General features: G+C 41.3%; 1 protein-coding gene across 1 annotated transcript in view; it reads right to left on the reverse strand.

Moving 5' to 3' along the window:
• The window catches only part of MYO15A (myosin XVA), a 628913-nt gene that overhangs the window by 574033 nt on the left and 39880 nt on the right, over positions 1-15000 (reverse strand). The window contains 1 exon segment of the mRNA XM_053694925.1: positions 10170-10175. Coding sequence (XP_053550900.1) covers positions 10170-10175 — 6 coding nt within the window.

The raw sequence follows: 15000 nt of genomic DNA on the forward strand, positions 1-15000 counted from the left end.
TTAACAGTTATACAGTTATAAATTACTCTGGATTACCGTCTACAGAACAGACTTTATACAGCTGGTCAGGTAGTTTCCTTGTCGTCTTGCATACTACCTGATACTGAGATTACTATAGTGCTGCATATACAGTGTACAGGACTGCTAATATAAGAAGTGCAGCAGCCATTCATTATAAAGGACTATATATGTGTATCTATCCATATTACTGTGTGCAAATCTACAGGAGCCACCTTGTTATGTAATCCAGTAAATAAAGTGCCAGTCTACATTCAGAAGTTGTCATGGCATCATTCATATGGCGACAAGTATACTACCACAAACTCACGCTATAATGGCTGTATTTTGAGCATTGAAAGAATTTGACCCTGACACAGATAACTGGGTTTCCTGGACTGAAAGGCTACAGCAGTATTTACTTGCCAATGACATTGGAGATACTAAGTCTGTTGCTGTCTGTCTGAAAACTATTGTTGCTAAAAGATATGAGATTCTAAAAGACCTGCTACACCCAGAAAAGCCAGCCACCAAGTCTTTGTCTGAAATAATACAGATATTAACACAACATTTCCAACCACAGCCTTAGAGATTGCTGACTGTTCAAAATTTATAGCAGGCGCCAAGGGGTACAAGAGACTGTATCTACATTTGCAATCAGTTTAAAGAAATTGGCTAGCACCTGTGCTTTTGGGGATTTCCTGAATATGGCCTTGCATACTACCTGACACTGAGATTACTATAGTGCTGCATATACAGTGTACAGGACTGCTAATATAAGAAGTGCAGCAGCCATTCATTATAAAGGACTATATATGTGCATCTATCCATATTATTGTATGCAAATCTACAGGAGCCACCTTGTTATGTAATCCAGTAAATAAAGTGCCAGTCTACATTCAGAAGTTGTCATGGCATCATTCATATGGCGACAAGTATACTACCACAAACTCACGCTATAATGGCTGTATTTTGAGCATTGAAAGAATTTGACCCTGACACAGATTACTGCGTTTCCTTGACTGAAAGGTTACAGCAGTATTTACTTGCCAATGACATTGGAGATACTAAGTCTGTTGCTGTCTGTCTGAAAACTATTGTTGCTAAAAGATATGAGATTCTAAAAGACCTGCTACACCCAGAAAAGCCAGCTACCAAGTCTTTGTCTGAAATAATACAGATCTTAACACAACATTTCCAACCAGGGCCTTAGAGATTGCTGACTGGTTCAAATTTTATAGCAGGCGCCAAGGGGTACAAGAGACTGTATCTACATTTGCAATCAGTTTAAAGAAATTGGCTAGCACCTGTACTTTTGGGGATTTCCTGAATATGGCCCTTATGGGTATCAGTACAAAATCTATTCAAAGGCGACTTTTGACAGAAGAGAGCTGTCACAGATACCAGACAGCTAAGGCTACCCCCCATCCCACTACTACATGGCTCACTCCCTGTTACATTAGATTTTGTCATTTCAGGGCTAATGGGATCTCCCAGATGCGTGCTATGTGTTGTTTTGCTGTGTACACTTGGTCATGGAGGAGCTGATCTATAACCGGGAAAAACACTCCTAGGCTGGCCAAGTTCCTGGAACTCCTGGTCGGCCGCCTCACAACGGACACCAACCTAACCCCTCTCCGGCTGGCCAGGATCCTGGAACTCCCGGTCGGCCACAGAACAGCAGGACACCCGCTAACTTTACCCCTGGTCGCTCCAGCAGCCCTTTGCCCCAGAGCTGCGCTCTTTTGGGGATTGATAGCCCCTAGGGAGGACAAGAGCTGGGGCAATTATTGGAGGAGCTCCTTTGGGAACCAGGGGTTTTGGACACCCCTACCCCCATAACTTCAACGGACTGTAACTCTGGTCCCCAGTAATGAAACATGCCGCTTTTTAGACTGTGGCATCGGAGAGCTTTAAAATGACACCCTAGATGTGCCGCTGCTCCACCCCGAAACCGCCACCCCTGGGTACTGGGATTCTGTGGCTGCTATGGAGCTGCCGGTCTGTCTGGAGGGGCGGGAATGGCGGGAAAATTGTGGGATTGTCCAGTGTCTTATCAAGATGAGCTTTGAGTATAAAAGGAGTGTATGTTTTACAATAAAATCAGTTCCTGTTTCACCTGAATGCTAGTATGTCTAGTTATTTGGGTGGGTTCCTGCTAAAATCCCTTTCCTGGGCTACATAGAAGCCTGTTCCAGGCAGAGGAAGGACCCTCTGGCAGAGCTACCTAGTCTGGGTAGCCGGAGTCTACCACAGAGTGGGACCCTAAATACTGGTGCTGTCGGGCATCAGGAGTGACTACAGGCTGTGGTCACTTGCCAGCTACATAGCTGCAGTCAGCAGGGAGGAAGCAGGACCCATTTGGCAGAGCTACCCAGTCGGGGTAGCCGGGGTATCCGTCACAAGAGCCTAGCCTGATTTTCCATAAAGCACTACAGATTGCTTCTATTTTGGAACAGGCCACACTAGACACTAGTTTACTGCAGACGCATTCCCATACTAAGGAAGAACCAGTATCTTTCTCCAATGTAAAGAAACAGACTATACCAGCCAGTAAATATTCAGCAAAAGCAACATCACCTATTAACTATTACATATGTAGAGCACAGAATCATGTAGCTTCTTAATGCAGATTTAAAAATGCTCGTTGTCATGGCTGTGGTAAAATAGGGCACTTAAAGAAGGCTTGTAGAGGATCTCAGCAGAGTGTCTCAAGCAAAACATAAGAAGGGAAATTACCACATGGCTTATAGTGGAGCCACATCAGATTCAGAAGAGGAAATGACTATTCAGAGTTTGACTGTATACACCATGGCAGCAGGGTCTGAGCCTTTGACCGTTCATGTTAATATTGAAGGAAAAGATTTGACAATGGACTTAGATACTGGGGCTGCAGTTTCAGTTATGACGATGAAAGATTGGAAAAAAATTTAAATTCCAGTATTGCTGCAGCACACTACCTTGAAGCTACAAACATACTCCAGAGAAGTCTTGACGCCACTGAGATGTGCATCTGTATCTGTGTGTACAAACAGTAAAACTGCCAATCTTACACTATATATACTAAAATCAGGTGGCCCACCTCTTTATGGAAGGGACTGGATACGGGCCCTTAGCATGCCTGAGAGTCTCAAAAACAGTGAAGTTCATCATATTGGAGTTGATCGTGCCCCGTGGATTCAGAACATTAAGACCAAATATGCCCCGGTGTTTGAAAATGTTCTGTGCTTTAAGTCCAGGAGTTGATGCTAAACTGACGGAGGTTAGACGAGTTAAATATTATAACCCTAGTGCATCGTAGTGAGTGAGCTTCTCCTATTGTACCGGTAAGGAAGAAAGATAGACAGATCCGAATATGTGGAGACTTTAGGATGGTGTTGAATGAACAGTTAGCACTGGATAAGTATCCATTACCCAGGACAGAAGTGATTTTTGCTAACTTAGCTGGGGGACAACATTTCACAAAGATTGATTTAAAAAAATGCTTACCTTCAACTTGAAGTACATCCAGATTCCCGCAAGTTAATCATAAACAATATTCACTGTGGTTTATTTCAATATATCGTATGTTTTTTGGCATTGCTCCTGCACCAGCCATCTGGCAACACACCATGGAAGAACTGTTAAATGGACTACCCCATGTCCAATGCCTTTTAGATGACATGTTAATCACGGACAGGACTGAGGAAGAACATCGATACAATGTAGAGAGGGTACTGCAGTGGCTAATAACCTACGGGTTTAAGGTCAACTTGGAGAAGTGTGCTTTCATGCATGACAAATTAGAATTTTATGGCCATGTTATAGATTGTCATGGTCTACACACTGCTGATGACAAAGTCAAGGCCTTGCAAGAAGCTCCTATACCACAGAATACATCACAACTACGATCATACCACCATTTTCTTCCACAGTTAGCCCATACGTTACACCCACTACATCAGCTTCTTGAGACAAATCGACCCTGGTTGTGGAGCATTGAATGCAATCAAGCCTTCCAGGAATCCAAGAACCTACTCCTGTGTTCCCGAATGTTAATGCACTATGATCTTCAGAAACCACTCATGATAGCATGTGATGTTTTGCCTTATGGTTTAGGGGCTGTCTTGTGACACACGATGCCAGATGGGTCAGACAGACTGGTAGCCTTTGCTTCTCATTCTCTAACGACGGCAGAGAACTATTCTCAATTAGACAAGGAAGCATTGGCCATTGTTTGGGCTGTGAAGAAGTTTCATAACTATATTTATGGTAGAAAATTTACTCTTTTAACTGACCATAAGCCACTGCTGACCATCTTTAATCCAAGGAAGGGAATTTCAACCACTACAGCAGCTAGATTGCAAAGGTACACTCTAACTTTGGTAGCATATCATTACTCCATCAAATACCAGACCCATGATTCCCATGGCAATGCTGATGCCATGTCCAGGCTTCCACTAATGAATTCCTCACCAGTTGTTAAAGAAAGCCTTCCAAGTTTGTGTTTTATGGGTATAGTACATGCCAAACAAATTACAAAGGAGATAGCTTGTGATACTGAATTACAACTTCTGGCAAAGTATTTGAGAGATGACTGGCCAAGAACCGGCTGTGATGTGCAGCGAGCATACATACTACGAGTGAAGGAACTCACACTCAGAAATGGATGTATTTTATGGGGTGAGAGAGTACTGGTTCCTTACAGGCTATGGCAAGCTACGTTAGAACTTCTTTGTGAAGGACACCCAGGCAATGTCAGAATGAATCAGAAGGCTAGGGGTCATGTTTGGTGGCCGGCCATTGATAAGGACATTAATAACTATGTTATGGTATGCAAAGGGTGTGTTCAAGCTCAAGGACAGCTTCCACGAGGAGCTGTACAACCATGGGACTGGCCTACTACTCTTTGGGAGGGACTATATTTGGACTTTGATGGTCCTATTGATGGAATCTCATACTTAATTATAATTGATGCACACTCTAAGTGGCCAGAAGTAATTCCAATGACAAGGACTACAACTACTGAAGTCATATCAGCATTAGAAAGCATTAGTTTTCAGTATTTGGGTTGCCAAGAAAACTGGTCACAGACAATAGCCCCCAGTTTGTGTCACAAGACGTCCAGAATTTTTTACATACAAATGGAATTCACCATCATCGGACAACACCATATCACCCAGCCACCAAATGGTAAGCAGAGAGATTTGTCCAAACCTTTAAAAGGGCACTGAAAGCTCTAAAAGCAGAGAAGCAGCTGAATACTAAAAACAGTTTACAATTTTTGCCACAATATAGGGTTACTCAACACCCCACCACGGGAGTTGTCCCAGTTCAACTATTGTTTGGCAGAAAGATCCATACAAAGCTGGATTTAATCACACCAGATGTAGCAGAAACAGTTTGCATCATGCAAGATAAAATGAGAGTGGTAAAACCTTCATGAACCTACACAGATAGAGACTTTGTCTGGTATAGGGTGTACCATGCAGAGGAAAAATAAGCACCAGGTGTAGCTGCCCAGGTTGAGGGCCCAAAGCTGCAATACGTGGGTCTAACCACTAGGAACATACGTTCCAGAATATGGGAGCACCTCTTGACCATAAATGTGGTTACCTCCACCACACATATTGTTCAACACTTTGTAAATAAACCACAAAAACTTGGACACCTTTAAATGGTGTGTCATCGAAAGGGTAAGCACACCAAAAGGGGGTGGCAATAGATTGAAATTTCTAAATAAACGGGAAATGTTCTGGGTTTATAAGTTGAACACACGTATGCCCCATGTCTAAATTCTTACTATGACCTTATAAATAATTGGGAATAACTGCAAAATATATTTTATATTACATTGTGCGGTATTTTACTTTTGTTATGATTACATTTATAGCATGTATTTTCCTATACTAATGTACCCATTAAGTCAGAGTTTATTGCCGACCCGTTACAAGGTTGTTTTCCGTAATTCATGAGCAGAGCCTGGATTGGGTAAGAGGTATATTGTAAATTCTCCAAGCAGCACCATGAGTACCTGCTGTGCTTAGGGTCTTATCTTCGGTAGATGAGTGGTGGATTGTAGGGTAAGCATTTGTTTTGCTATATTGCTAGTCCAGTGATTGAACTCATTTGTGGTTTACACAGCCCTATCTTGAACTTTGAGACTATTTTAACCCTTATGATTGCTCTATTGCAAATCTAAACCATATCTCTTGCCTTATCATAGATCCATTCTGGAACTGGGAGGATACTGTTGAGTCAGAAGGACCCATGGATAGAGAAGCAGGTGTTCAGTGCGGTGGAGTAATAAGGAGTTAGAGAGGAGCCACAGTGTGGCGTGTGCAATGAGTGGTTAGGGTCCAGTGATCCAGGGGTGTAGTTAAAGGACAGCCTACTCCAGAATTCGTATTGTTTAAAAAGATAGATAATCCCTTTATTACCCAATTGAACAAAGTAAATTTGATGATAAAAGTAAATTGGAAAGTTGTTTAAAATGTCATGCCCTATCTGAAGCTTAGTTTTGACTAGACTGTCCCTTTAAGGAACCCCTGGTTTTGCCTAGATAAATTGAAGATTTTCATCAGTCAAGGACAAAACTTCCAAACTGTGACAATCCTGCAATATGCAGGACAGTTGGGAGCTCTGACCAAGAACAAATATTTACTTCCATGATAATATTAGTGCTTCTATAGGGGAGTTTCCTGTTCACATTGATCATTAACATACCAGTATTGTTCCAGGTATTCATTTTATGTTGCACTAAGCTAGATGCCAAAACTTTGACCCTTTGGGGTAGATTTATTAATGGTCAAGCGGACATGATTCCCTGTAGTTAATCATTTCTGCTTGACCTCGCTAAATGCCAACAGCGTATTTAACATTGCACAAGCATTTCTAGTGAAATGCTTGTGCAATGCGGCCGCACTGCTCACTGGCGGACGAACGGGCTGTCAATCATCCCAATCGTATTGGATCAGAAGTTAAAGGGACACTATACCCAAATTTTTTCTTTCATGATTCAGATAGAGCATGCAATTGTAAGCAACTTTCTAATTTAATCCTATTATCAATTGTTCTTCGTCCTATTGCTATCTTTATTTAAAAAGTAGGAATGTAAAGCTTAAGAACCGGACAATTTTTGGTTGAGAACCTGGGTTATGCTTGCTTATTGGTTTGCTAAATATAGACACCAATAAGCAAGCGTTATCCAGGGTGCTGAATCTAAAATGGGCTGGCTCCTAAGCTTTAAATTGCTGCTTTTTAAATAAAGATATCAAGAGAACGAAGAAAAATTGATAGTAGGAGTAAATTAGAAAGTTGCTTAAAATTGCTGCTCTATCTGAATCATGAAAGAAAAAATTTAGGTTTAGTATCGCTTTAAGGAGCAGCGATATTACGACCGCTGCTTCTTAACTTCCGTTTCTGGCGGACCAGAAACGATTGGGCTTCAATGCAGCATCCGTGGCTTAATAAATCGAACCCTTTATGTTAGTTTAAGAAAAAAATACACGTGAATATATCCTCCAAATAAAAAAGTAAAAGTGTGCTGAACAGAAGAACCATGCAAGACATCCTATTTGTAAATCATCAATATACCGTATACATTGTATCCTATCTTAAAATTATTCTTCATAGCGCTATCATGCTCTAACCCCATGCTTCTATATACAGAGTAATCATTTTGATAAATAATGTAGACGTAGACTAAAAACAATAAATAGAAAGTATTATAATGGTTCTTACCTCTATCTGTAGCAAAGGCCAATAGCAGCACAGAACAAAAACACACAAATTAGAAAGGACAGTACAAGGTTATATAGCTATGATGATATAACATATGGAGAAATACACTCACAAATGTATGTTAGACTACAGACATCCCAACCTGCAAAAACTAATTTCAGGGAGGTGGCCCCCCCAAAAAAAAAGTGGTTTAATGTCCCTTTAAATTGTTACCTGGCCAAAAATTATATATATATAATTTTTTTATTTTTTAAATATTTTTTTTTTTTGGGGTTGACTAAACTAAATAGAGTATATGAGATTTAAGGTTGGCAGCATACTGTATAATTAGCTTCCAACTTTAATTTGATCTAGACAAATATATTTTCCTATTTGTTTCAGATGTTGTACAGCTGTAAAAAATTATGTATGGGGTATCCCTGGAGTATAAAAATCAATTAGAGATGTAGGAATACATAGATCTGAGGACTATTGTATGAGTGAATGAATCCATGCCCTCTGTGTCTGCTCCTATCATTGTATCTGCACCATACACGCAATACAGAAATACTTCCAGCCCTGGCAATGGGTATAAAGAAGCACAGAGCAGCGCACAGTCACTTTCCCCAGGGCCACCGCATTACAAACTGGTCACCGGCGCTCAGTCACAATAGCTCAGTTTAGTGCTTGTCCCCTGCGCTCCTCATTGGTGGGGAAACTGGCTTCAGTGCATCACGTCCTGCTATCATTAAAACTCCTTAGACACAACTCATAACGAAGTCAAATGGGGTGCTACCCGATTTTGTTTGTGCTAATCAGATCTAACATAATTGACCATGATTGTGGGTGACATGATTTGCATCCCGGGACATCCCAACTCTCTCTTCCGGGAGAGTTGGGATGTCTGTAGACTGGGACCTAAAACTTACATTTTTTTACTTCATTTTAAAAGGATATTAAACACCTATTGTTTTTTGTGTAACAATGGTGCTTGTCCCACACTCCTTGGAGAGTCCAAAAAGCAAATTCGGTTGCCTAGGTTTTCAAAATTATGCAATTAAAGAGCTGGTTTAGGGAATTTGTAGCATTTTGAAAGCCTAAGTTACAGAATGTGTTTGCTGGCCTCTCTCGGGTGCATGGACAATTACACTTTGGTACACATTAAAGGGACAGTAAATTCCAGGAGGTTTTTTATAAACATTTGCTTAGACCTTCACAGAAATAAGAACATTTGCAAAAGTAAACCATGAAAGTTGATTCATAAGCCAGTTTTTCCCCCAGTTATTAATATCTGTTCATAACTTGAGTTTGGTTAACAATATCATGTAATTTTAACCCATCACAGGTTAGTGAAGCTCCACATCTTCACACTGGGTACGGCTATCTTGGATCTTAGATATTGTTGCACTCTCTGAAAGAAGCGATGCACATTCACAAATCAGTGGCATTGTTGTCTTTATTTACAGGCCATATCATGCACTTTTATTTTAAAAATACAGAGCTGACGCTGTATATTTTTATAGTGGCCGCATGACTGTATATTATTTCTGATAACTTTTTTATATATGTTATGCAACTTTTTGACTGTGTAAAATAAAATACAAACATGTAAATTGTTAGCTCGTTATTATGCAAACTAAAATTGAAGTGTAAGGTACAACTGTTGGAAAGCCAACAATGTCCCTGATCTGCGAATGCGCACCAACTCTGTCACAGTGCACAAGAATATATGTGCTCCAAGATGGTGGCACTGTCAAAAAAACTGTCTCATAATATCTTTTGGAGAGGAAAAAAGAGGAAAGAAAAGAACCCTCCATTGTGAGTATAGTGACACACAAACAAAAGATAACTGTATACTCTGAATTACTGGTGTTCACACTGGAGCAGAGGATTCTGGGGAATTATATGCAAATGAGTTCCACAATACCTCACCTTTTTTATTCAAATAACTATTTTAGACTCTGAATCCCACATGTGATTTCTCATGCTGTACTCCTTAAAGGGACAGGAAACCCAAAATGTGTCTTTAATGATTCAGATAGAGAATGCAATTTTAAAAAAAGTATGCAATTTATTTTGTTTATCAAATTTGCTTAGTTCTCATGTTATCTAGATAGGTAGTGTGCACATGTCTGGGGCATTACATGACAGGAAATAGTGCTGCCATCTAGTGCTCTTGATAATGTAAAACATTGTTGCAAAACACCTGCCATATAGTACTGCAGACACGTGCACGCTCCTGAACTTACCTTCCTGTTTTCAACAAAGGATAAAAAGAAAACAAAGTCAATTTAATAATAGTAGTCAATTGGAGAGTTGTTTAAAATTGTATGTTCTATCTAAATCATGAAAGAAAGATTTTGGGTTTTATGTGCCTTTAAATCCCTGCTATGCTTAAAGGGATATAAAACCCAAATGTTTCTTTCATGATTCAGATAGAGCATGCAATTTTAAGCAACTTTCTAATTTACTTTTATCTTTATTTGAAAAGCAAGAATGTAAGCTTAGGAGCCGGTCCATTTTTGGTTCAGTACCTGGGTTGCGTTTGCTGATTGGTTGCTAAATGTAGCCACCAATCAGCAATAGCTATCCAGAGTGCTGAACCAAAAAATGGCCAGTTCCTTAGCTTAGATTCCTGCTTTTTCAAATAAAGATATGAAGAAAAATTAATAATAGGAGTAAATAGAAAGTTCCTTAAAATTGAATGCTCTATCTGAATCATGAAAGAAAAAAATGGCTTTAGTATCCCTTTAAAAGCAGCGCTACAATGGCACAAGGGAATCCATGTTTAAAACAGATATGTGAAGAAAAAATGTGAGGTATTGTGGAGCTCTTTTGAATATCCTTACCCAGAATACTCTGCTCCAGTAGGAAATACAGGTAGTTCAGGTGCTCTTTGGAAAAATGTACAGGCTATGCAGTGATCTATTGTCTAGGAAAAGCATGTGATAACAAAATGTATGCTTACCTGATAAATAATTTTCTTTCCTGGCATGACGAGTCCACAATTCCATTCAATTACTAGTGGAAATTCAACTCATGGCCACCAGAAGTAGGCAAAGAACACCCAGCAAAGCTTTAAGTATCCCTCCCACTTCCCATAATCCCCAGTCATTCAGCCCGAGGGAATACGGAAAGTGAAAGAGGAACACCAGGGGTATAGAGGTGCCTGAAGTTTAGAAAACAAAAATAATAAGTCGTATTGAAATTAGACAAGGGCGGGTCAAAAGAATGTGATCAGGTAAGCATACATTTTGTTTTCTTTCCAATGGCATGGAGAGTCCACAATTCCATTCAAATACTAGTGGGAACCAATACCCAAGCCAGAGAGGACACAGAATGAAAAGGGAGGGAGAGACCAAGGCAGGCGGACCTAAACTGAAGGAACCACCGCTTGAAGAACCTTTCTCCCAAAAGAAGCCTCAGCTGAGACAAAAACATAACATTTTGAAAATTTTGAAAAGGTATGTAACGAGGACCAAGTGGCCGCCTTGCAAATTTGCTCCACAGAAGACTCGTTTTTAAAGGCCTAGGAAGAAGAAACAGCACGAGTTGAATGAGCCGTAATCCTCTCAGGAGGCTGTTGTCCAGTAGTCTCATAAGCCAACCGAATGATACTCCTTAACCAAAAAGAAAGAGTAGTTGACGTGACCTTTTCACCACAAAAAGGGCAGAAGATTGACGAAAATCCTTAGTGCTTGGCGCACAAACCACATCTAGGTTATACAACAGACGTTCCTTCTGAGAAGAAGTATTAGGACAAAATGAAGGAACAACAATTTTCTGATTGATATTGCGGTCTGAAACCACGTTAGGAAGAAATCCCAATTTGGTACGTAGGACCTCTTATCCACATGGAAAATACGATTAGGGGGTTTACACTGCAGAGCCAAAAGTTCTGAGATTCTATGAGCAGAAGAAATAGCCAACAAAAACAAAACTTTCCAAGACAACAATTTAATATAAAAAGAACGCACGGAGCCTGCTGCAAAACTTGCGAAAAAGATTAAGGCTCGAAGGAGGAGCAACAGGTTTAAACACAGGCCTGATTCTGACCAAGGCCTGAACAAAAGACAGAACGTCCGGTAAATCTGACAAACGTTTATGCAATAAAACTGAAAGGGCAGATTTCTGACCCTTCAGAGAACTGACTGACAAACTCTTCTCCAGACCCTCCTGGTGAAAAGACAGAATACAAGAAACTCTCACCTTTTGTCAAGGAAAACCCTGAGATTTGCATCAGGATAAGTATGTGCGCCAAACCTTATAATATATTTTGCGAGTTACAGGTTTATGAGTCTGGATCAAGATGGCAATAACGTTTTCAGAAAAGCCTTGTCAAGACAAGACTAGGCGTTCAATCTCCATGCAGTCAGCTTCAGAGAATCTAGATTTGGATGAAGAAAAGGACCCTGAAGTAGAAGGTCCTTACTCAGCGGTAGTCTCCACGGAGGGGAGGACGACATTTTTACCAGGTCCGCAAACCAAATTCTGCGAGGCGAAGCTAAAGCAAATAGAATCACCAAACCCTGCTCCTGTTTGATGCGGGCTATAACCCGAGGAAGGAGGGCAAACAGAGGAAACAGGAAAATCAGACTGAAATCCCATGGACCCGCTAGAGCGTCCACCAGAACTGCTTGCAGGTCCCTTGATCTGGACCTGTATCTGGGAAGTTTGGAATTAAGATGAGACGACATCAGGTCCAACTCCGGAACACCCCAACAGAGGGTTATCATTGAGAATGAAGAGCCGACTCCCCTGGGTGAAACGTCTGCCTGCTTAGGTAATCCGCCTCCCAGTTGTCCACACCTAGGATGTAAATAGCCAAAATGTGGCAGTTGTTGGACTCCGCCCACAGAAGGATGCAAGAAACCTCCTTCATCGCTAAAGAACTCTTTGTTCCCTCCTAATGGTTGATATAAGCCGGAATCTGATAAACCGGACCGAACTCAGATGATGCCACGCTAATAAGGCATTGTGGATTGCTCTCAATTCTAAAATATTTATTGGGAGGATAGATTTCTCCAGAGACCAGGTCCCCTGAGTTTTTAAGGGACCCCAAACTGTTCCCCAGCCGGAAAGGCTAGCATCCATAGTCACAATCTCCCAAGATGGTCTCAAGAAGCAAGTGCCCTGAGACAGATGATCCTGACAGAGCCATCAGGAGAGAGAGTCTCTCGAAAAGGTTGTCTAGGACTATCCGTTGAGAGAGGTCTGAATGGTCTCTGTTCCATTGTCTGAACATGCATAATGTTAGAGGTCTCAGATGGAAGCAAGAAAAATAAATAATGTCCATGGAGGCCACCATGAGACCAATTACTACCATTCACTGTGCCACTGAGGGTCGGACAGAGGACTGAAGAGAAAGGCAGGCAGAAAGAAGTTTGGACTTTCTCACTTCTGTTAAAAAAATCTTCATCTAGATCGAGTCTTTGATTGTCCCCAAAAAGCAGACCCTGGTATTTGGAATCAGGGAACTCTTGACCAGATTTACCATCCACCCGTGAGGGCAGAGAATGAACAACAGAGAATCCGTATGTGATCTTGCTAAATTAAAAGATGGCACCTGAACCAAGATATCGTCCAGGTACGGGGCCACCGCAATTCCTTGAGACCTGGCCACCACCAAAAGAGCCCCTAGAACCTTTGTAAAGGTAAATGTTTGTCCAGAAAGGCAAACCAAAGGAATTAAAAATGATCCTTGTGGATAGGAACATAAAGGTAAGCGTCCTTCAGGTTGATGGTGGTCATGAACTGACCCTCCTGAACTAAAGGGAGAATGGAACGAATAGTCTCCATTTTGAATGATGGAACCTTGAGAAATTTGTTGAGGCACTTCAGCTCCAAAATAGGGCAAAAAGTTCCCTCTATCTTGGGAACCACAAAAAGTTTGGAATAAAATCCTTGGACTTGTTCTGCCAGAGGAACTGGAACGATCACTCCTAGAGAGGAGAGATTGCTGACACAATTTAAGAATGCCTCTCTTTTTTCCTGGTTTGCAGATAACCTTGACAGGAGAAATCTGCCTCTCGGATGACAAGATTTGAAACCTATCTTGTATCCCTGAAAGACCACCTCCACCGCCCAAGGATCTGGAACATCGAGAATCCAAGCCTCCTGAAAGAGAGAAAGTCTGCCCCCTACCTGATCTGATCTCAGATCAGCGGCAGATCCTTCATGTTGATTTGTTCTAAGAAGTAGGCTTCTTGGACTGCTTGCCCTTATTCCAAGGTTGGTTAGGTCTCCAGGAAGTCTTGGTCTGTTCAGGCTTGGAGGAAGATGAGGATTTCTGTCCCTTGAAATTGCAAAAGGAACGAAAATTGTAAGATTGGCGACCCTTAGGTCTAGCCTTCTTATCCTGAGGAAGAAAAGCCCCCTTTCCACCTGTGACAGTGCAAATGATGGCATCCAGACCAGGACCAAAACGTTTTCCCTTTAAAAGGTAAAGAAAACAGTTTAGACTTGGAAACCATGTCTGCCGACCAAGATTTTAGCACAAGGCTCTGTGAGATAGAATGGCAAGACTAGAAGTCTTTGCACTCAGACATACTACCTGCATACTAGCATCACAAATAAAGGAATTTGCCAATTTTGATCTCCTCCAAAGTAGTCTCCTCCAAAATCAGTTCAGATAAGGAGTCACACCAATACAAGGCCGCACCAGCGAACGCCGCACCAGCGAACGCCGCCATGCTTCCAATAGGTTACCGTAGCAGACCTTGGTGAAGGAAAATCTTCCTTAAGTAACCCTCCAATTTCCTATCCATGGGGTCCTTAAACGAGGTACTAACCTACAGAGGTATCGTAGTTCTCTTAGCCAAGGTGAATATAGCGCCATCCATCTTAGGAAAAGTACGCCAGAGCTCCAGAGTCCGCGACTGGATTTTTTTTTTTAAAACAGGAGATGGGGAAAAAGAAACCCCCGGTTTCTCCCATTCCTGAGAAATAATATCCGACATACCATACGATGCGGAATAAGAAACATTTCCACAGATCTAGGTTTGACATCAAAACCCTTGTTCAGTTTAGTAACCTTAGTAGTCTCATTAGTTGTAGGTTCTGAGTCTTCCAGAGTATCCAGAACCTCCTTAAGAAATAAACGGAGGTGCTCGAGCTTAAACCTTAAACTAACCTCCTCTGAATCTACTGGATTAACCAGAGTAGAATCTGAATCAGAGATCTCACCCTCAGAGGCTGCTGAAGAATGGTCATCCTCAGATAATTGGGATAAAGTGACCAAAGCAGCCTTGGCGTTAGTCGAGATTCCTGACTTAGAGGACATATTCTTAGACTTTATTTTCC

The sequence above is a fragment of the Bombina bombina genome, chromosome 11, assembly GCF_027579735.1.
Source record: "Bombina bombina isolate aBomBom1 chromosome 11, aBomBom1.pri, whole genome shotgun sequence".
NCBI classification, from domain to species: domain Eukaryota; kingdom Metazoa; phylum Chordata; class Amphibia; order Anura; family Bombinatoridae; genus Bombina; species Bombina bombina.